This window comes from Cydia pomonella, chromosome 25, assembly GCF_033807575.1.
Source record: "Cydia pomonella isolate Wapato2018A chromosome 25, ilCydPomo1, whole genome shotgun sequence".
Lineage (NCBI taxonomy): Eukaryota > Metazoa > Arthropoda > Insecta > Lepidoptera > Tortricidae > Cydia > Cydia pomonella.
The window spans coordinates 1,700,221-1,724,679 of record NC_084727.1 but is presented as its reverse complement, the minus strand read 5'-3'; the positions used below and the strand labels follow the sequence as shown (position 1 = coordinate 1,724,679).

General features: G+C 38.1%; 1 protein-coding gene across 6 annotated transcripts; it reads left to right on the top strand.

The window, feature by feature from the left end:
- Positions 1-133: 133 nt before the first annotated feature.
- LOC133531797 (zinc finger protein 675-like) lies at positions 134-22,483 on the top strand. 6 transcript variants are annotated; one of them, XM_061870201.1, is made up of 7 exons: positions 473-507; positions 584-737; positions 1,009-1,533; positions 6,334-6,459; positions 15,924-16,046; positions 17,799-17,920; positions 21,074-21,590. In XM_061870201.1, the coding sequence occupies exons 2-7, from the start codon at positions 618-620 to the stop codon at positions 21,285-21,287; spliced, it is 1,230 nt and encodes a 409-aa protein (XP_061726185.1). In that variant the 5' UTR covers positions 473-507; positions 584-617; the 3' UTR covers positions 21,288-21,590. The 6 variants fall into 6 exon arrangements, with proteins under 6 accessions (XP_061726186.1, XP_061726185.1, XP_061726188.1 ...); XM_061870202.1 differs by lacking the exon at positions 584-737 and having other exon boundaries at positions 134-507; positions 21,074-21,592; XM_061870204.1 differs by lacking the exon at positions 21,074-21,590 and adding an exon at positions 21,640-22,483 and having other exon boundaries at positions 487-737.
- The last annotated feature ends 1,976 nt before the right edge of the window (positions 22,484-24,459 follow it).

Here is a 24,459-nt window from a genome sequence, read left to right as displayed (position 1 = left end):
GATGTAATTCGCATTTCATGGAGTAAGATCATTTAAGTCACGGACTTAAGATTAACATTAAGAGGAACATCTCTATGTATGAAAGTGTCTATCATTATTATACCTCTATGGTTCATGTAATTTATGAGCCACTGGAGAAATTAGGAACTATTATTTCAACTTGAAAGCTGGTCACTTTTGCAATAGTTCTGCCACAAGAGATTTTCCTCCTTTTAATTCCACACTTCATAATTTTATACCTCCATGATTTAAGTCGGTTTGACAAGGTTTTTAAAAACGCCTAAAGAATTTCGCCCAATAGAAGTTCAAGAAATTTGCTGGCTGAATTCTCAATGGTGAATTAATTTAGCTGTCAATGCTGTCATATCCATAGAGATATTATCTAGGTCCGTTGTCATATCACACTGTACATGGCTTAAAGGACTCGCATCCAGGCCATAATTGTTAAAAAAAAATACACTGCACAATGGAATGAAAACAAAAAATCAAGCTGCGCTACTTTCTCATGTATGTTATTTTGCCTTTATTTGCATATACAATCAAAACAGAAGTCTGTGATAACTTAAAACGCTTTTGTGTTCAGTTTTTGGGAACATTCTTAGTGATAAAAGCTCAATATGAGTTCCTGGAACTGCTGTAGGACTTGCCTTAGCACCGCACATTTAAGCCCAATATTTTTACAAACAGAACACAGTGAGCATTATACAAATGTTATATTAATTGCTACAGGAGTCAAGGTAAGTTAAACACACTGAAATGTTCATATAATAACATATCAGGTATTTTTAGCGATATAAATACAAAAAAAAAAAATCAATTAAAAGTAGAACCAAAGAATTTGTTATTAGTTATAACTTTTTTTTATATTGTTGTTATGTATTATTGATCTAGTAACATATTCGGAATTAGATCATTTATTTGCTTTATACTTACATTATTAATAACTTCAAGATTGTTTTTTTTTTAATTTGTAAACTTAATTTTGAAACATAGGTAACTCTGTTTTAGGTTGAGCTTAATGACTGCTTACCTCAAGAAGTTTGCCACACCTGCATTTCGTTCATAAATGAAACAATGAAATTCCGTAAAAAATGTGAACTCACCCAAATAACACTCCGAAATAAACTTAACAATGACACTTATGAAATAAAACAAGAATTTATCAAACCAGATACAATATCTATAGATATTTCAGAATATGTAGATGATGATTTTAAAGACTATGATGACAATATTACTTTAAATACACTACAATATACAGAAGAAAAAACTTTAGATAATAAGTGTACAGAAAAATTTGAGGATATAAAAAATATAGAAAATGAAAACAAAGTACAAGAGACCACAGACAACAAAGTTATTTTAGAAGAAGTAAAAAAAGAAGTAAAAAAAAGGAGAGTTAAAAAAACTGAAATGAACGGACAGAAGGTTAAAGAAGAAATAGAATGTGAATATTGCCATAAGATCTTGACGTCAAAACTGTCAATTAGGAATCATTATAAAATACATACTGGTTTTGATGTGATATGTGAGGTATGTAATCTTATACTTTTAAACAAGCAATTCTTGTGTATATATACATATATATTTCGGGGATCTCGGAAATAACTCTGACGATTTGGATGAAATTTGCTATCTGCGTTTTTGGGGGCTAAAAATCGATATAATAGTCATATCTCTGGGAAAATGCGCATTTTTGAGTTTTTATGTTTTCCGAGTAAAGCTTGGTCTTCCAGATATTATTATTTTATTGTAACCTTTGTTAAATAGGCAAAAAAATGCTGGAATAACTATAGAAATCTAACTAGAGCTCAGAAATGAGCCCACAACGTTTGTGCCGCAAGCAACTCAACTGTACATTGCATAGCTTGACAACATCATATATTGTAATGCCGTGGAACATTGGCATCAAGGTCCGAACATTGTCTTGTCTTAATAGGCGGGTCCACACAGAGCGAGCATACACACGAGGCAATTTCCTCACAAACCGACCAGTGTAGACGTGCCTCAGCCGAGGCGGCGCACTCAGGCGGGGAAAACGCGTGCGTTGCCTCGGTCGAGGCATGTCTACACTGGCCGGTTTGTGCGTGAGGAAATTATCTCGCGCGTATGCTCGCGTGTGTGGACCCGCCTAATACAAATTTGAAAACTCAAGCCGTAGCCATTTTGGTGGTTACACTGTTTTGTATGTGTGCGTAAAAAAGTGTATGTGAAGGGTTTTAGGGATGTGTACATTGATAAGCGGAACAGAATAGTGATAATTAAGCTTCTACATCTTCAGTAAAAATAAACATCATAGATATGCTAATGGATAATAAATATTTTACAATATAATAAAATAACTCAATTCTTCAATTGCGGAAAACAAATTTTAGAAGTTATTTATGTATTGTAATAAAAAAATCCGAACTTTCGTTATCGTGACCTGATAACCAGGATAAAGAATGAAGCGTTTTCTGTTCATTAAGTTAATCCTTTCAACTAAAATTAAAACTGTAAGAAATGTCCATAGACATGGCCACAGCAACCTGGTTACACATTGTTAATCGTACATACAAACCAAGTGGTTACGGTGACAGCTGGCTTTCGCTTCATCACAATTTTTTTTATTTTACCAAAACAGTTTCCACTATTGATAGGTCCACACACAGAGAGCATACGCGCGAGGCAATTTCCTTGCGCAGAAAACGGCTAGTGACGCTATCTTGCCGAGCAAATTGGCTCGGGTGAGGCAAACGTGCTGAGGCAAAAGTTACACGAGCACGCGCCCTCGCCCTTTCGGCCGCGTATGTAACCGAGTTTTGTAACCAGGTACAAAATAAGAAAATTTACTCTTTTCTCATAACCAGTTACAAACCAGTAAAAATCTTTAGAGACTTAGAAATATAATAAAAGAAAAAAAAGAAAAATAAAAAAAAAAAAATAAAAGAAAGAAAAGAATTTATATACATAAGTTAGTCATTAAAGCAAAAAAAAATCAAATAAATCGGGACTTGGAACACATTTCCAGTTGGAGCAAACGCTATGGGCTGAATGTTAATCCGTGTAAGTCGCAAGCTATAATTTTAGGCAGCTCTCAACTCATTTCTCGGATTGACTTTCTTAACTTACCTTTCATAGTGTTTGATGGTGTCCCGGTTCCATTATCGAGCCAGGTAAAAAATCTTGGAGCTATATTTGATCGCACACTGTCTTGGGTACCACAGATAAGTGAGATCAGTAGGAAGATGTTTGCTTCTCTGGGGTCACTTCGCAGGCTTCGTAGCTTCTTGCCGCTCGCTACCAGAATTGCGCTTGCTCAATCTCTTCTTCTCCCTATATTGGATTATGCCGATATTTGCTATCTTGATCTTACAGAGGACCAGCTAAATAAACTTGAGCGCCTTCAAAACGTCTGTATAAGATTCATATTTGGATTACGCAAATATGACCACGTCTCTGAATTTCGTACCCAGCTCAAGTGGCTCCCTATTCGTCATCGCCGTAACTCTCATATTCTTGTACTTCTTTATAACATTCTTTTCAACCCCTCCACCCCTCTATATCTTAAAAAGCGTTTCAACTATCTTTCCTCGGTCCGCTGTGCGGAGATGCATCTCCTTGCTCCACCACCTTCATCATCAAAATTTTATAGCAACTCTTTTTCTTTTCGTGCTGTTCGGTTGTGGAATGCTTTGCCATTAGACATTAGACGTGCAAAATCCCTTCCCGTTTTCAAAAATCTTTTGAAGACTCACTACCTTTCGCTGCCTTAACTTGCCTTTATTTATGATTGTATAATATATAATGTATGTATGTATATATGTATTTATTTTATTAGTATGTAGGTATGTATTATATTGTTTGCGTCTTCATTTTGTTGAATTATATATGTATATCGGCACTACCCGTTCAATGTTGTAAGTTCATTGTTTCCTGCTACCCAAAGGTTGTCTGGAAGAGATCGCTTCTTAGCGATAAGACCGCCTGTTGTTACCTAACTTTTACGTGTTTTTTTCATTCCCTGTCTATTTTTAAATGTATGGTGCACAATAAAGAATATTTACTTACTTACTTACTTAAAGCCAGTAGAGTCGTTGAAATTATGGATGGAAGTCATGGAAGTTGATTTTTCTGAGAGAAAAACTGTTTAATGTTAAATAATTGTAATAGTTCTGAAGTGTTACATTTTTAATGTAATGTAATATGTAATATAAATTGTCATGTTTGTGTCACCATAAACACCCGTTTTTATTATGTGTATCTTTAGCGAAAAGATATTATAAATATCAAATATCAAACATTTATCAAATATCAAACATTTATTCAGCAAATAGGCCACAGGGGCACTTTTACATGTCCATTTTTACAAACAATAAAAATTAAAAAAAAAAAACAATTACAAATATGGATTCGATGAAATAATAAAAAAATGAAATAATAAAACTTCGAATGACTAGTTTTTTTAGGAAAAAATAAGTTTCAGCCAATATAACAAAACACGTGCTCATTATTTTTTCCTGCTTTCAAACATATACTCAAACCAGCCATTAAGTAGCCAGTTGCTTAAGCATCACTTTCTATAGGAGTTGGAAGATTTAGTAATTTTTTAGTACTTTGGGGGAGAATTTCTCCCAATAGGTTGAGTTTGGGCAGCTAAAAAAAATACTTGCCTAATTTACACTACTCTATAACATATATAAATATAAATCAAATCGGAACCGGACGGTTGGGTACCTTTCCTTGTAAGTTTGTAACTCGTAACTAGAAAAGATAAAACTTTCTTGTTTTGTAACCTCACAGCGGTTACAAAACATAGTTACAAAAGCGGCCGAGAATGTTTGAGTTTGTAACTGGTTATGAGAAAAGAGTAAATTTTCTTATTTTGTATCTGGTTACAAAACTCGTTTACATACGCGACAGAAAGGGTCCTCGCAAGGCCGAGCGTTTGCCGAGCACGCAAATATCCTCGTGAAGCTGCTCGCTCTGTGTGGACGCGCATGGTGACCAATCACAACTTTTTTTATAGGGGGATAGAATAGAATAGAATAACATTTATTTGTATAACACAAGTGACTTAATATACAAATAGAAAATCTGTGTTTCGCCTATGGGCGTACAAATTTATTTCCTTAACTAACTTAGAACTAATTCAGTTTAGTTATAACAGATTATTAAATTAAGTATTACTTAACAAAATGGAAAAAAAAACATGAAAATATGGAACAAATCCAATTCATAAAATTAAATAAGAGAAGAGAATCTCTAAAAATTAATTAAAGAAATAACACATAATTCAACTCAATTAATATAATAATATCTAGGAGACCGAGCTTTGCTCGGAAAACATAAAAACTCAATAATTCGCGTTTTTCCAGAGATAAGACCTAGCTGGATTGATTTTTATATACACAAGAATTGCTCGTTTAAAAGTATAAGATAGATATAAAAAGTTTACAAATGTCAATAAAAAGTCATTAATTTAAAATTTTCGTGCACCATGTCATCTGAAAATAAGGATTCTACATATTCGTACATATAGTTGCGCAGGGTAATAGTTTCCATATCACTTCATACTTATCAAATAGAGTCAAGTTTATCAAGGGCCCAGTTCTTAAATTGGTTTATGTTGAATATGAGTAATTTAAATGATTTTCAGGATTACCCGAATTCCGAATTTACCGGAATACACCCTTAGCGATTTCTCTATACCTAGTTTCGGAATCCCGTGATTTGTTTGTGTAAAATACCATTGATATCCGAATCAAATACGCGTAGTGACACGGTGAGTGTGGTGTGCTTAGATAGACTAACAAGTGTGGACGCGACCAGTTGTAACGTTGAACGCGAACGCAGCCGACGCGCACGAATGAGGGTAGACCGAGCGCGGTCTACACAACTTTGACACCCACCCGCTATCTCCAGCAGTTACCCGTTAACAAGATGCATGTAACTGCGTCAAAATATCAGGAGATCAATAAAAACAATATAAAAGGTAATCACGGTTTATATCCCGGTTGATTTAAGTGTAGTGAAATTAACCGTGAATTTTTCAAAACTGTTAAACAAATAGCTGGATCTAGGGGGTTTATGGGGGACATGGCTGGGCCTACAATAAATGAGTTTCAATGTTCTACTTGCGGAAAAATACTTAGAATTTGACCATCTTTATCTTGTAAAGGTGCATCCACACTGCAGTTAACTGTCGTGCAGCAACACTATGAAACGCGTCAGCTTTAACGTAAACCTACTGTCGCATTGTGTTGCTCCACAGTTGTTCCACAACATGTTATGTCTCATTTCCTTTGTTTCTATGACATAACCAGGTGTGTCATGGCGAGGTCTGTTTTCCAGCATTGCGGCAAGAAGTTCATAACCCGTCGCCTGCTGCTGATGCACTGCCGAGCGAAGCATGGATACGAGAAGACTGACAAGTGCTCCTACTGCGACTACCGAGCGTCCAACGCGGAGCAGGTCAAGGTATAAGTGCATAACTCGTCGCCTGCTACTGATGCCCTGCCCAGCAGACTGACATGTGCTCCTACTGCGACCACCGAGCGTCCAACGTGGAGCAGGTCAAGGTATAAGTGCATAACCCGTCGCCTGCTACTGATGCCCTGTCCAGCAGACTGACAAGTGCTCCTAATGCGACCACCGAGCGTCCAACGTGGAGCAGGTCAAGGTATAAGTGCATAACCCGTCGCCTGCTACTGATGCCCTGTCCAGCAGACTGACAAGTGCTACTAATGCGACCACCGAGCGTCCAACGTGGAGCAGGTCAAGGTATAAGTGCATAACCCGTCGCCTGCTACTGATGCCCTGTCCAGCAGACTGACAAGTGCTCCTAATGCGACCACCGAGCGTCCAACGTGGAGCAGGTCAAGGTATAAGTGCATAACCCGTCGCCTGCTACTGATGCCCTGTCCAGCAGACTGACAAGTGCTCCTAATGCGACCACCGAGCGTCCAACGTAGAGCAGGTCAAGGTATAAGTGCATAACCCGTCGCCTGCTACTGATGCCCTGTCCAGCAGACTGACAAGTGCTCCTAATGCGACCACCGAGCGTCCAACGTGGAGCAGGTCAAGGTATAAGTGCATAACCCGTCGCCTGCTACTGATGCCCTGTCCAGCAGACTGACAAGTGCTCCTAATGCGACCACCGAGCGTCCAACGTTGAGCAGGTCAAGGTATAAGTGCATAACCCGTCGCCTGCTACTGATGCCCTGTCCAGCAAACTGACAAGTGCTCCTAATGCAACCACCGAGCGTCCAACGTGGAGCAGGTCAAGGTATAAGTGCATAACCCGTCGCCTGCTACTGATGCCCTGTCCAGCAGACTGACAAGTGCTCCTAATGCGACCACCGAGCGTCCAACGTGGAGCAGGTCAAGGTATAAGTGCATAACCCGTCGCCTGCTACTGATGCCCTGTCCAGCAGACTGACAAGTGCTCCTAATGCGACCACCGAGCGTCCAACGTGGAGCAGGTCAAGGTATAAGTGCATAACCCGTCGCCTGCTACTGATGCCCTGTCCAGCAGACTGACAAGTGCTCCTAATGCGACCACCGAGCGTCCAACGTGGAGCAGGTCAAGGTTTAAGTGCATAACCCGTCGCCTGCTACTGATGCCCTGTCCAGCAGACTGACAAGTGCTCCTAATGCGACCACCGAGCGTCCAACGTGGAGCAGGTCAAGGTATAAGTGCATAACCCGTCGCCTGCTACTGATGCCCTGTCCAGCAGACTGACAAGTGCTCCTAATGCGACCACCGAGCGTCCAACGTGGAGCAGGTCAAGGTATAAGTGCATAACCCGTCGCCTGCTACTGATGCCCTGTCCAGCAGACTGACAAGTGCTCCTAATGCGACCACCGAGCGTCCAACGTGGAGCAGGTCAAGGTATAAGTGCATAACCCGTCGCCTGCTACTGATGCCCTGTCCAGCAGACTGACAAGTGCTCCTAATGCGACCACCGAGCGTCCAACGTGGAGCAGGTCAAGGTATGAAGTGCATAATCCGTCGCCTGCTACTGATGACCTGCGCAGCAGACTGACATGTGCTCCAACTGATCACCGAGCGTTTAACGTGGATTATAAAATATACGGAATATTTTATGAAATTTCCAGAAACATACATTTTATTGCAGTATAATGGTACATAACCAAGTAATGATGAATTTTATTAGCTTAGGCACTGTGCACCGTCATATAAATGGCGGCCGGCCATCGTTGGTTTTTTCATGATTGTTCAGGTTCTATTTCATTGATCAATTCCTAATGGATACTATTTGCAAGCATTATAAATGTACTGTTAATACTTGGTTGTTTGATATCTGAGGCGTAAAATTAACCACTTTAAAACTATTAGAGAACATGTTACATGTTTATCTAAGAAGGTTTGCTTAGTGACCTAAATAATTTGAGAAAGAGTTAATATAGTAAATATAGGGTGAATGCTTCAAACAAACGGCGCGGCGGGTGCCTCGGTAGACCAGCAGCATTCTATTATTGTTTGACAGTACATCTATACTGTTCTCAAATGGCAACCCTGGCTGTCAAAGAATCAGCAGCTGATTTTGCTAGGTCCCTTTTAATTATTCTATATTTAATTATATTTCATGTAATATTAAGCCATTTTGGTGTGAATTAAATAGTTTTAGTGTTAATTTTAATGTATACATAATAAGTGAAGTGCTTTAGTGACGTTTACAAGTGTCTTGTAATATCTTAAATTTGTAGCCGTTGTAGGTTATAAATTTAAATTTGTGTTCGTCTCGGTATATTTTCTATGTTTTTATCGCTATTTATTACCAATTTTGTTTGTATTACAGCGTAGTAAATCATTGTACAGAGTCAGAACACAGTGTAGGCATAGTGAAACGTCACTATTTCATGTAAGTACGCTCGTAATATCGCTTAGCTTGAGTAAGCAATTCCCTGGTTTGTTTTGGGTCTATCCTACTATAAAATATATTTATAATGCTAACTCGCAGAGCAGCTGCAGCGGTTCGCCAGCAGGAGGCTGACAAACTCCAAATTACCTTGCTGGAATTAAAAAAATCCAAGGAATTGTGTGCTCAATTGCTTAGTGAAAGAGAGGATAGTGAAAAGGAACTATTATTATCACTTGATAGTATAGAGAAGTTAAAGAAGGAACTATGTTCTTTAGAAAATGATTACAATGATGTAAATTCAGAGCGGGCCCGGCTCCAGGAGACGGTTGACAAGTTTACTGAGTGTAGTGCAGCATATGAACAGGCCTTGACAGACATCAACTCATTAGAGAGAGCACTGCACGACGCCCACGAGCAAATCTACGAGCTACAGGAGGCCCAAAATATTGCTGCAGCGGCACACACTCAAAACTTATTCGAGGAACTGGTCCGGCCCGACTCACAGTTGGTTGCCGCTCCAATTGAAAACCCTGTTGTTAGTATAGATTTAATCAATGAATCCACCACACCAAGACTAGTAAATTGCAGCGGAAACAAACTCAAAAAATATATTAAATTAAATAGAATGATTAAAAAAAACCAGAGGTTATCAAAAATGAATAAATTGTTTTTTAAGAAATTGAGATTTTGTAAAATTAATGTTAATTTAGTGGATAAGTTAGACTTGTATTCTGTTCAATTAGAACATAGTAAACTACAGTATGAAACTGACACACAGATTTTAAAATCAAAAGTTCAGAGTTTGGAGGATTCTATACAATCCCTAGAAACAATAAATGAGAGTTCGAAAAAGGTGATTAATGAATATTCTTTAGCCATGGATGATTTAATATCCCAGATTAAGCACAATTCAGAGCGGTTTGAGTCACTGACCAATGCCCAGTCATGTGCATGTAAGCAAGCGACTGGACATTTGTTGACCAGTGTACTCGATCCAAGCCTGTGTGACAGTTTACCACAACAGCAAATAAATGATAATAGCTCCTTCCACACTCCACAACAAAGCACACCTAAACCTAATATTATTATGTATTGTGATGAAATTGGGAGCAATATGAGCTCATTTTTAAACTATTACCTAAAGGGACTTAGTACAATCAGCAATTGTCTGCCTCACAGTAGCTTTGAAAATATCTTAAAACAAATTTTAAATGACAGTAATATTAATTCTAAGACAACACTGCTAATTCTTATGGGTAATAGGGGAAATGTGAACAAAAATAATTTACTTAAATACTTTGAACAGTTAAATTCACTTGCAGTGCATGAAATTATTATTTTCACATTCCCCTATTGTGAGCAAATGTCAGAGGCAGAAAATAACATTAGACATAAGTTGAATATATCTCTATATAATCTTTGTACATATAGTAGTAAGTTTATCATAATTGACACTAACAAATTTGTTAGTAAATACCATATGCCTATGGTGTTTTTGACTAAAGGTAAGTGTTACCTTTCAAATTATTACAAGAGACAAATAGCTTTATCGCTATCCTATTTACTTGACATTTCTGCCAAGAATTTGGCAGACAACTCTGCTCCTATTGAGCAGCCCAGTATGAGCTTGGAATTGGTTCCAGTCATAACCAATGATTTAAACTAGCTGTTAAGACAAAAGATTCTGTCTCTGGCAATTTAGTTTTAAATAAATATAATGAAAAATACTGTAAACATGGAAAGTATATCCACCTGGTGCATCAAAACATTCAATGTATTAGAGGAAAAGATTTACAGATTGAACTTTTTATGAACGATTATTATGTTGATATTTTATGTATTACTGAACATTGGTTAACAAATAATGAATTAATGCCTCAATTTAATAATCATCAGGTGGGAAGTTCGTTCACCAGAATTAGTTCCATACATGGTGGGTCGTTAATTATATTAAATAGTCAGTTAAAATTTAAGGAACGTAAGGATATTGTATCCATGTCTGTTGAACGGACTATAGAACTAAGTGCAGTAGAATTGGAGCAATTTATTGTTGTCTGTGTGTATAGGCCGCCATTAAGTAATTTTGAAATATTTGAAAGTGTAATGGATTCTGTGCTACTTAAAATATCATCTTCTAGTAAGAAATTATTTATATGCGGCGACTTTAATGTAAATATTTTGGAAAATTCAACAATGTCTTGTAGATTGTTGAATCTATTCAAATCTGGTAATCTCAACCACATGTTTATGGAGCCTACTAGAGTGACTGCTACTAGTGCAACCTGTATAGATAATATTTTCACTGATATTGTTCCTATTACTAAAAAAGTTATCAGTAATTTAGAATCAGACCACTTAGGTCAATTAATGGTATTTGAGACATTAAGGAAAAATACTTTGAGAAAACAAATAACTTTTGTACCAGTAACCTCGGACCGCGTAGAAAGAATGAAGCAAAGTCTAGTTCAGGCGCTACCCTTTTTGTCTTCCGACATGGGTCCAAATAGTATGTATAATTCATTCTTTCACACTTTTATGGATCATTATAATGCGATATTTACTTCAAAATCGGTCGTAGTTAGTGGTGCATCAGTTTTTAGTGAGTGGGCTACTGCGGACTTACATCAACGAAGACGTGCACTGTATGCCTTGTATGAGGAACGGCGGTTTAACACGAGTGATGAATTTAAAGAACATGTCAAGCAATATTCGAAAAAGTTTAAAATAGATTGTCATATAGCTAAGCGAAATTATCTAAGTCAAAGAATAAAAAATAGTCCCAACATTATTAAAGCAACCTGGAAAGTAATCAATGTGGAGACTGGTCGCTCGAAACACAGAGTGAATGATTTTAAACTAAATATTGATAACAAAATTATAGATTCCAATTTAGAAGTAGCTACAGAATTTGAAAATTTTTTCACTGACGTACCAGTTTTCACAACTAAGAATTTAAATTCATCACCCTCATCCGCTGTTACTCTATTAAAAGATAACGCTCCAGAGTGTTGTGGAGATTTTCATTTTGAACGTGTTTGTACCTCCGATGTAGTAAAGGCGTTTAATTCGGTTAATGTCAAAAAAACGAATGACCTCTGGGGAGTCTCTGTCCATGCTGTCAAATCCTTAGTAGAAATTATAGCGCCTGACTTAGTAATTATATTTAACAACAGTGTTGATTGCGGCGAGTTTCCTGATTTAATGAAACATAGTAAAATAACTCCTTTATTTAAATCGGGTAGCAACTCTGACCCCACTAACTTTAGACCGATATCTGTGCTACCAACGTTCAGTAAGATTTTTGAAAAATTAATTCTTTCTCAATTAATACGACATTTTAACGTCAATAATTTAATGCATAATAAGCAGTTTGGTTTTACACGGGGTCGCTCGACAACCGATGCTGGTGTTGAGCTAATTAAGCATATCTTCGATGCCTGGGAGGAGTCACGAGATGTTATAGGTATCTTCTGTGATTTGTCTAAGGCCTTCGACTGCGTTTGTCATGAAACATTAATCAGGAAACTACACTATTATGGAGTTAGAGGAGCGGCACTGGATTTACTTAAGTCCTACTTAAATGGTAGAATACAAAGGGTCGATGTGAATGGACAGCGATCACCGGGGTCATTGGTCTCTATGGGTGTACCACAGGGGTCAATATTGGGACCTTTCCTGTTCCTTATCTACATAAATGACTTGCCATTCCTTGTAAAGACCCACCATGATATAGTATTGTTTGCAGACGACACTTCACTTATTTTCAAAGTCAAACGACAGCAACAAGCTTACAATGATGTAAACGATGCTATTTCAAAAGTAGTAAATTGGTTCAATGTTAATAATTTATTGTTAAATGAGAATAAGACTAAATGTATTAAGTTTGTCACTAGTAATGTAAGGCATGTAAAAACAAGTGTCATTGTGAAGGATGAGGAATTGGAATTAGTTGATAGTACACTTTTTCTTGGTATAACTTTAGATTCTAAACTCCAGTGGGGTCCCCATATTGCTACTCTTTCGAATAGACTGAGTTCTGCAGCTTTTGCAGTAAGCAAAATCCGTCAGTTAACTGATGTCAAAACAGCTCGATTAGTATATTTTAGTTACTTCCATAGCATTATGTCATATGGTATTTTACTGTGGGGTGGTGCTTCAGATATAAATACCATTTTTGTTCTGCAGAAGAGGGCTATTCGAGCAATATATAAAATGAACCATAGAGACTCACTGAGAGATAAATTTAAGGAAATTGACATCATGACAGTGCACTGTCAATACATTTATGAGAATATTCTGTATGTGCATAAAAATATTGCCGATTTTAAGAAAAATTGTGACATTCATAATATTAATACTAGAAATAAACATAAGTTCGCCGTGCCCTTCACTCGGCTCCATAAAATTAAAAAATCATTCATGGGTAATTGTGTGAGATTTTATAATAAACTTCCAAACCATATTACTGAGTTACCAATTAATAAATTTAAGAATCATGTAAAGCGTAAACTTATTTCTAAAGCTTATTATACCACACAAGACTACATGAATGATAAAACAACGTGGGATTAATTGTGATTCGAAATGATTAATTATTTATTATATTTGAATAATGATGATGAAATGGATATTCCAATGCATGTATTTCCTTTGTTGTTTTTATTATATTTGTTTGACATTTAGAATTTATTCTAGAAACAATCTAGACTAGTATTTTTTATACATTTTTTTTGCATGACTATATTTTGTGAAAGTTTTAGTATTAAATTTGATCTATGAATTATATTCATTAGTATTATATATGGAATAATATTTACAACATCAATAAATTGCTCTGATAATTAGATTAAGATAAGTATATGTAATACTGTCTTACTATTCATAAGTGCTTGTTGCTAGGCCTACATGAATAAAGTATATTTGAATTGAATTGAATTGAATTGAATTGAAATGTGAGGTGCTGTTATAGAATATTGATAAAAATTATGGTTTTGTAGAGTAAATTTAGCAATTAATCAGTCATTATGTTTATATCACAGGTAAATTATGCTTTCACAAATAGTTCTAGATTCATAACTTCGTTAAGTTCATAGTTTCATGATTGCTAGACTGCACATAAAGTACTGAATATCTGTGTCCTTATTTGACTGTTAACACAACAAGTTAGGAAGTCCCCATGCGACGAGGATGGTTTCAAGAAGGTGGAAAAGAGAAGAAAACTCGTCAGAATGAGTGCGTTACTGCACCGACTGAACCCAACCACTTGCTGCGCCCTGCAAGAATGTCGAAGCTGCTGTGTGTGTCGTCTACATTACCTTACGAACGTCGATGACATAGTAAAGTCCGGACTCGTCGTGAGGGTCGCGAACTTGGAATCTTGACACAATGCGAATTTTAATTCGTTTGTGGTGTGCGTTCCGACTGAACGTCTAGCGACCTTCAATAAGGAGGAGTCCAGTTTCGGGGCCATTTGGAACTCTAAGCCAAACTGGCCTCTAAGAAGCTCGGGGTGCTCAATAGAGCGAAACAGCACTTCACACCAGGTCACCGGCTTTCGTTATACAAAGCGCAGGTTCGACCACATATGGAGTAATGTTCTCACCTCTGGTCTGGAGTACCGAAATACCAACTTCTTCCACTTGACTCCATCCAACGTCAGGCAGTTCGTATTGTTGGTGACCCCGATCTCACAGTCGGTTTGGAACCTCTCAGTCTTCGGAGAGACGTTGGCTCTCTATGCCTGTTCTACCGTCTGTACAATGGGGAATGTTCTGAAGAACTTTTTGAATTGGTGCCACCGTCACGTTTTTATCACCGCACCTCCCGCCAAAGAAACAAAGTTCATCCTCATTTTCTCGACACGTGGCAAACCAAGAACAAGCGGGCATCTCGCTCGTTTTTTTCCCAGAACGTGCAAGTTGTGGAATGAAGCTACCTTCTGAGGTGTTTCCCTTGCGCTATGACATGGGGTTCTTCAAGAAGCAGGTTTTTAGGGTTCTCAAAGGTTGGCAACGCATAAGTGGCTCCTCCGATGTTGCTTATGTCCATGGGCGGCGATGACTGCTCGTTTGCAGCCTATTACATAAAAAAAAGGAATTTTGGCCGAAGGGTGTCAAGTTCCGGCGGTTCCGAGGCCGGCTCCCTGACACAGCGGGGTTGCGTAATGCATCGCAAACATAATGTCATTTGAAGTGTGTAGTTTTAAGATATATTGTTATAATATGTATGTTAGTTTTAAGGTATTTATTTATGGGCCACTAGTTGCCTGAAATAAAGATTTTCATTTCATTACAATTTTTTTAAAACTTCTAATTACGTCGTGCAAGAGAGTAGGGAGTGCGTGCTTCGCGCTGCGGCGGTTGACGATCACCGCCGGAAAGCGTGCGGTGCGAGAGTGCTATTTCGCAACAGTGCACTCGCTCCTCACGTACGGCGTGGAGCTTTGGGGCCGCGCCTCCGACTGGAAGCGCGTCTTCTCACAGCAAAAGCGCGCCATTCGCGCGATGGCTGGTAAGGCGGAGGATGCCCCCGCGCGTGACCTATTCCGCGATTTAAAGATTTTGTCCTGCCTTGTTTACTCATCTACCAGGTTTCAGTGTTCACACACGGGAACCTGGATTTGTTCAAGCGCAGAGGCACTAACGCTAACTATAGTCTACGCAGTAATAGACACCACAATAGGCTGGTCGCCGAACCACACAAACTCGCCAAGTCAGAGCGATCTGTGTACTATTTAGGCCCCTCTATTTACAATCGCCTGCCGAACTTGGTAAGAGATGCAGCTTCCACCGCGGCATTTAAGGTTAGACTCAAGAAGTGGTTAACACAAGAGTCATTTTATTCATATGACGAGTTTTTTAGTCTACCGCTTGTTATTTAAATGGTAAATAATATAGCGAAATAATATTGTGACATAATAAAATATTTGAATATGATATAATTTACATACAATATAAAGCAATAAAAGAATAATTATTTGTAAGACGACATGTAACAATTGTTATTAATAAATATTTCATTTCATTTTCATTTCATTTCATTTCGTTATGGTTCCAGATTCACGAGAGGCTACATACTGGTGAGAAACCTTACGTGTGCGAGCAGTGCGGCGCGGGCTTCCACAGAAAAAGCTCCTATCTACAACACATCGCCATTCATCTGCCTGAGAAAACTGTTCAGGTAACATTTCACGTAGGCGAGAAAACCATACGCATGCGCGCAGTGCAGCTTCCATCACAGCTTTTTTTTTATACCACGACGGTGGCAAACAAGCATACGGCCCGCCTGATGGTAAGCAGTCACCGTAGCCTATGGACGCCTGCAATACCAGAGGCATTACATGCGCGTTGCCGACCCTTTAAAAACCTGCTCTTACACTCCTTTTTTGAAGAACCCCATACTGTAGCCCCGTTTCTATAGCAGGCCATACGTATGAGAAAACTATAAGCAGGCTTAGCCAGGACATCACAGGACAGGACAGGAATCGTACATCAACAAACGGTAATCGAAAATACAAAAAAACTGGATACAGTTTTTCGGTACGACATATGCTACGAAGTCATGGCACTATTTCCATACATAAATAAGACCAGGGACTGCATAACCGAAAAATAACGATACCTTTATATAACGGTATGACATCATACCGGTTTAATCCAAACCATTTAGGGAGCCGAATAAATTTATTTCGCTACCGGTAAATAACGGTACCGTGTTAGCACTATACCTTTATAGTTTTGTTTTGTAAATGCATTTCGCACTTGTAGTTTATCTCCTGGTTTTGAGTGTGATATATGTAACCTTAGAGGTAGATTTCCTAAATAACAAATTCTCCAAAGCTAGTTAATGTATGGCTGTAACAATGAGGTCAATGAGCGACCGTATTTTTATTATATCCTAGTGATATAGCCAACTTTACAAATAATACAATACAGTAAAACAATATGCGACCCAGGTAAAATGCAACAAAAAAAATTGCGGCTAACTAAATAGGCTATTGATAATAAATGCTACATCAAAATTAGCTAATGTTGTAAACATCTATTGAAAATATATGCGGCTAACTAAATAGGCTATTGAAAATACATGCTACATTAAAATTTGCTACTGTTGTAAAAATCTATTAGAAATATATGCGAGTAAACAAAATATACCACCGATATAACACGCTACAACAAAATACGCTATCACGACGAAACGCGAATAGGTGAAGTATCTTGCACGGTATCGTGCAAGTCATATTTTGTAAATTTCAAAATATTAACACTTCCTTGTATGTATATCTATGAATTAGTAGTTTTTGTAAAAATTCATCCTGATATCTTTCGACCCTTGCACAGTCAACGTTTGCAACACATGGTCTGTGCTCATCCGGCAAGAACTGCTCTATTGTCAAAAAGCGTTCTCGGTATGGCTCCCAGAGTGTACAACAAATTACCTGAACATATAAGGAGAATGTGTGATATAACTATATTTAAAAAATCTGTAAAAGAATTTTTGTCCAGGATGGCTTTCTACTCCTGTAATGAATTTCTTACTGGAAACTTTGACTAAACTATTATTATATATTATTTGGAAATTGTATTTTTTTTTATTTTTTGATTCTTATTATTTTATAGTGACATTGCTGGAAGTTTTAATTAATTGTTAGTTAAAATTGTTGTTAAGTGTTAATTGTATTTTGTGGACATTTAATTCTGTTTGTAATTTAGTGCATGTTGCATGCTAATTGATATTATCAATGAAACCTAATTTCGTATGCCCTTGGGTACGACATAGTGAAACAAGCAAATGTATAACCATCATATGCAATATCATGTTATATACACCTATGTTCGACGAATAAAGTATTTGTATTTGTATTTGTATTTGTGAAAAGCTACAAGGAATTTTTGATTTCGAGGTATACGACTTACAAACGTATTTTTTCAGTGTACAGTATGCCCGGCACGCTTCAAGTCTGTCACTCTGATGAGGATTCACGCTGCGCGCCATCGAGCCCCGCGGTACACTTTTCAGTGTACGCTCTGCGAAAACAGCTTCGCCAGACGGAGGTACGATGTGTAACATCTATACATGTACATAGCAATTCCGGGTGCCCAAAAATGAACTAAAACTAACAATAAATGCCCCTCCACCAATCAAGAAAGAAAATATTTTTATAATAATTCAAAAACGAACGCCCTCGACTGTAAGACGCTGTTTGCTGAATAAAGCGATGCGACACTTTACTCCGGGCAAAGAGAATTTGAAATAGAGGTGTATTGTCAAAGGAAACTTTGTAGCGACGTAAATTTACTGCCATCTTTCGACACGTAATTAAAACTTTTAGAATGCCATTTCACTTCCTCCTTATTGTTTCACTGATGTGTTCAATAAGTTATATATCAAAAAGTGGCGCCATCTAATAGATCAAAGGCCAAAGGTATAGAAGCATCGTTTCGAGCGATGGCGTACCTTTAGATAGTGCCCGGTAAGATGACGTTTTTTTCGATATTTAACAAATTGAACTCTTTTCCTATATTATGCATTATTACCAGGCCCAGAGCGTGACAAGCTTTTCACCAAACCGTTAGAGGACCTCACGCTGAACAAAGCATTGGAGCTGGCAGAAGCTATTTTATTTTATAATATTTTATTTTATTTTATTTTACTGTATGTTTAAATACCCTCTTATGTTTTTAGTTCTTTCGCAAATTTCATGCAAAATAAATGTATCTGTGTAGCTTTAAGTTCTCATGTTTTAACACATTCACGTATGGGTTCTCATGTTTTTTGGCGACCGGTTTGGCCTAGTGGGTAGTGACCCTGCCTACGAAGCTGATGGTCCCGGGTTCAAATCCTGGTAAGGGCATTTATTCGTGTGATGAGCATGGGTATTTGTTCCTGAGTCATGGGTGTTTTCTATGTATTTAAGTATTTATAAATATGTATATATTATATATATATCGTTGTCTAAGTACCCTCAACACAAGCCTTATTGAGCTTACTGTGGGACTTAGTCAATTTGTGTAATAATGTCCTATAATAAAAAAAAAGTCATCTCAGAACGACCCCAACATGATAACTTGCAATTGCGAAAAATAAAGTTACATTAGGTAAACTAGTATATAATAATTTAGCAATAGGCGGTTAAAGGGTTTAACAGCTTTTACATTTTAAATTTTATAATTAGGGTTATTTAATCGACATTGACGGTTTGGGCGAGCCCGGGCAGGTGTAGAAGCACGAGGCGAAGCAAACTGCCATTCATTCTTTTAACCCTTTTCCAGGCCCCACCAATCTACAAGGTTTTACCAAAAACTCTAAATATTGTGATCTTTTCCAGCTTTCATGATTCATTTGAAGACAAGTCACATTTCACCAAAGTGCACTCTTATTTGAACCTTAAATCTGAAGGCTAAAGTTGAAATTCCTTAATTTAGGTTAATCCTTTTCTACACAGTATTAGGTCTACTTGGGAGGTTCACAAGTATTTGTAACCAATAAAATATTTTTGTTTCATGAAACTAAACAAATTAAAAAGCGGCCAAGTGCGAGTCGGACTCGCCCATGAAAGGTTCCGTACCATTTATGACGTATAAAAAAAACTACTCTCTAGATCTCGTTCAAACCAATTTTCGGTGGAAGTTTGCATGGTAATGTATATGATATCTATTTTTTAGTTTTATCATTCTGTTATTTTAGAAGTTACAGGGGGGGGGGGGACACATTTTACCACTTTGGAATTGTCTCTCGCGCAAACTATTCAGTTTAGAAAAAAATGATATTAGAAACCTCAATATCATTTTTGAAGACCTATCCATAGATAACCCACACGTATGTGTTTGATGAAAAATATTTTTAGAGTCTCAGTTCTAAGTATGGAGAGCCCCCAAAATTTATTGTTTTTTTTTTCTATTTTTGTGTGAAAACTTAAATGCGGTTCATAGAATACATCTACTTACCAAATTTGAACAGTATAGTTCTTATAGTTTCGGAAAAAAGTGGCTGTGACATAAACGGGCAGACAGACGGACATGACGAATCTATAAGGGTTCCGTTTTTTGCCATTTAGCCACGGAACCCTAAAAATAACTTGTAAACCGACCAAGTAGAACTAATATTATCTAGGACGAAAGTAGACGTACGGATGCATATGTAGTTGTGCACGCACACATACATTCTTAACTTGGGGATGAAATCAGAGATGGCGCTTTCAAATGAGTTTCAATAAAATGCTTCAAGAGGGCTCTCTTTACCTATATACTTACTTTACTGTTTGTATGTTAGTGTCAATCAGCTGCACACGGTGTGCAATGTGCCGTTATATTTCAACGGTAAATTTTGTGTTTGTAATGATTTTTGAATTCAAAACGGTCAAAATTCTCGCTTACCAAGTTCTTTAATCTTTAAATGTGGCATATTGTGCGTCCAAACCATGTGTCTTCGGTTGATGATTTCACTTACGAGTATAACCTATTGTTTACACCACAGCACAGCAGAGTATGTATTTACTATTTTTTACAAATTGAAAATCGCAAGAGCTCCCTACCAAGACACAAGTTTTCGCGTTTACCGCAAAAAAGTTAGAGTTTGTCCTCGTTTTGAGAGCACTCCCCTGACTGCCACACCCGGTATCGGAATCCTTGGCGTCGACATCTCGAGTGAAGTCCAGTTCCGCGGCCATCTAGAGGGTAAGGCTAAATTAGCCTCAAAAAAGCTCGGTGTGCTCAACAGATCGAGACAGTATGTCACACCGGCCCAACGCCTACAGCTTTATAAGGCGCAGGTGCGCCCGCACATGGAATACTGTTCTCATCTATGGGCAGGGGCACCCCAGTACCAGCTTCTCCCTCTGGACCGCATCCAACGAAGAGCGACTCGAATTGTCGACTGCCAGTGCATTTCGGATCGGCTTGACTCCTCGCTCTGCATTTTCTATCGCATGTACAACGGGGAGTGCTCCGAGGAATTGTTCGGATTAATCCCTGCCGCTTCTTTTCGCCATCGCCCTACGCGACAACATTTCCATCCTCACCACTTAGATGGTTGGCAGTCCTCAACTGTGCGTTTTTCCAGGAACTTTCTGCCTCGCACAGCTAAACTGTGGAATGAACTGTCGCTTGCGGTATTTCCGGACCGATACGACCTTCAAACCTTCAAGAAAAGAGCGTACTCCCATCTTAAAGGCCGGCAACGCACTTACAACCCCTCTGGTGTTGCAGGTGTCCATGGGAGGCGGTAATCGCTTACCATCAGGTGATCCGCCTGCTCGTTTGCCTCCTCTACCATAAAAAAAAAAAAGTTAGTATGTTTATATGGCCAGTGTTGCCATGTTCTCATCACGGTCAAAAGCTTACAGAGGCACTAGTTTCAATGGATCTATATCTTGTTTATTCATATACATGTATATTGAGTCATATAATATGGTATAATTAAACATTTCTTGAGAAATTTTACTTCGCACTAAAGTCACGGTTTTTTGTTTATTTCTCACTGCACCCGCCTTGAAGCTTTTCTGCCTTATAGTTGACTGGTAGAGAAAGCCTAGTGGTTTTCGCCCTTTTTAATTAAGTCCGCCCGTTGTACTCTTTTTTTATGTGCAATAAAGTTTAAAATAAATAAATAATTCCCAAAAATTTTTGTCCTATTATTGCATTCTCTAATACTGTTTCACATAATGATCATTTGTCCTAACGGTCACATGCCCAAATTATGGGTTATGACAACTGAGCGTTAGGACTAGCATAATACTTTTCGATTTTATTTGTAAATAATTCTAATATTTCAGGAACGTAGCTCGACACGTGCAGCGAATACACGGTCTACCACCGGAACCCGACACGATTAGCCGGCGTAAGATAGCTTGACTGTCTTCAGAGCAAGAATAGAATACAATATAAACCGTATTTTTTTCCGTTAATTTCAAGAGCGCATTCCAGAGCTTAAATTAAGTTACTTTCTCAGACACCGGTATTCTAATTAAGTAACTCCATTTCGGAGATAATCATTAATTTATTTTTCGTAATCACAAAGGCTCAGACGAGGGTACGTGCGAGCCCTGAGGCGGGCGTCATCGCGTCTCCGGAGTTCATCTTCCCTTACAATATATGTATACCGGGTGTTTCCTGTTACACGAGTAAATAATTAAACCTTATATTGTACTCCTAAAACGATATAACTTTTGATTAACTACTTTTAAAAATTATGAAATCTTTAGATTTTATCTTTTTCATACAAATTTAATATTATTTTCAATGTTGACATCAGTGTGTTTAACGTTGCTTGTCACGCTATAAACGTAACAAAATTCGCAATACATTGCCTCTTAGAATTAACTTCAATGTGTAATAAAAATAAAAACATAAGTTATTTTTAAAAGTTACTGAACAAATGTTGGTGAGTTTGAGGAGTACAGCCTACGGTTTAATTTATTCAGGAACAACTAACAATTTACAGGAAACACCCGGTATATATTATACATTATATGAATCGCATCTTTTAATTCTTAATACGATCGAACAGAAAAATATTATAAGGTAGCATTCATATCATATTATTTAACGTGATATTAAATTTAAGGATATATTTTATGAAAAATAACCGTGCAAATAATTAAACTTGTTTCCATTTTATACACACATTTTCATTTTAAATTTGATATTTTTTATAAGACGCATGCATTTAGCGATTTAAATTTGACTTGATTTAAATTGTTAATTGTAATGAAACCAGCACGTCCTTTCTAACGCGATTTATTTGCGGTCAACCCCAATACCGACATTCCATCTTTATCCAAGAATATGACTACCTGAATTACACTCCTCTACAATAAATTTATGCACTAATATTCTAGGGAACCTTTTGACCGCCATCTATTGAGCTGGTGACGAATGCCCTACCTACCCAATACCCTATGCCCTGCCTACGAAGCTGATGGTCCCGGGTTCAAATCCTGGTAAGGGTATTTATTCGTGTGATGAGCATGGATATTTGTCCCTGAGTCATGGGTGTTTTCTATGTATTTAAGTATTTATAAATATTTATATATTATATATATCGTTGTCTAAGTACCCTCAACACAAGCCTTATTGAGCTTACTGTGGGACTTAGTCAATTTGTGTAATAATGTCCTATAATAAAAAAAAAAGTCATCTCAGAACGACCCCAACATGATAACTTGCAATTGCGAAAAATAAAGTTACATTAGGTAAACTAGTATATAATAATTTAGCAATAGGCGGTTAAAGGGTTTAACAGCTTTTACATTTAAAATTTTATAATTAGGGTTTATTAATCGACATTGACGGTTTGGGCGAGCCCGGGCAGGTGTAGAAGCACGAGGCGAAGCAAACTGCCACTCCGGTGAAGCCGGAGAGGCGCTGCCAGAGCTGGCGGTCTGCGCCGTGCCGCGCGACTCGTCCGCGGAGGCCGCCGACGTCTCCGCCCGAACCCTCACCGGTGTTACCGGTGTCTCCGCCGATACCGAGCGATGGCCTTGAGAATCTGTGCCGAGTGTGTCGGATGGTTCTATTGCCGTCGTGGTAGCTGCGAGAGATAGAGATAGCCTACCGTTACCTGACCGTTTCCGCAGTTGATCGATATACCCGCGTCCCTTTGGCATAATTATTGAAAGTCATAATATAGTCATATCATCATTAGTCATAACTCTGAAACCGTTAACTTTTCAGGAATTACCTTAGGTCATCCTATAGATAGGTTAGGTTAGGTTTGTTTTATGGCAATCCTGAAATGTTACGCGTTTCATAGAAAAACCAAATTATGGCTACCTAACGAAAATGCGGACAAACAATACATTATGATTATGACTTAAAACTTTATGAGAAACCATAGAGACCCGACCCGCCTGCGTACCGTCACCATCATCACCTAAAACTTTATAATTGCTCGGCCCTAGTACATCTACTATTCGACCCGGAAGCCATTTTTCTCCCTTCAAGTACTTCCCATACCAGAACTGGTCCTCCATATTTACACTCCTACTCACTCCTCCCGCCGCCTCCTGCTGCCGCTGCTGCGCACGCCGCACATGTCCTGGTTCTCTTGTTTCTCCGCCAGTAGTGGAGTGTTTTACATTCCGGTAATTATCAGAAAAGCCCATAATGCCCGCTCTGGTTTTCTTGCAATGCCTTACGGATCACCCGCTTTAATTTTCTAACTGAATTTTCAGCTAACCCGTTTGGCGTCGGATGATACGGAGCTGTAAATATATGTTCAATACCACAATACTTTTTAAAATCCTCGAGTTCCTTTGAAGTGAATTGCTTGCCGATATCACTGACTAGGTATGCCGAACCAACTGAACAATTCGCACAGCCAATCTATTAACTCTCCCGCTGTAGTATGAGTGAGATTAAAGGCCTATCCACTTAGACATAGCATCCACTACGACTAAGTACGTTTTGCCTTCTATAGGGCCCATGTAGTCCAAATGGAGGCGCGACCAAAGTCGGTGAGACCAAGTCCACGTGCGCAAGAGCGGCACACGCGCTCCACGGCCTGATCCCCGCCCACCATACATAACTGAGAGCGAGCGCCTTTGATTTTTCGATTCCCACGTGAGGCCCATTAATCATAGTTAATATTTTAG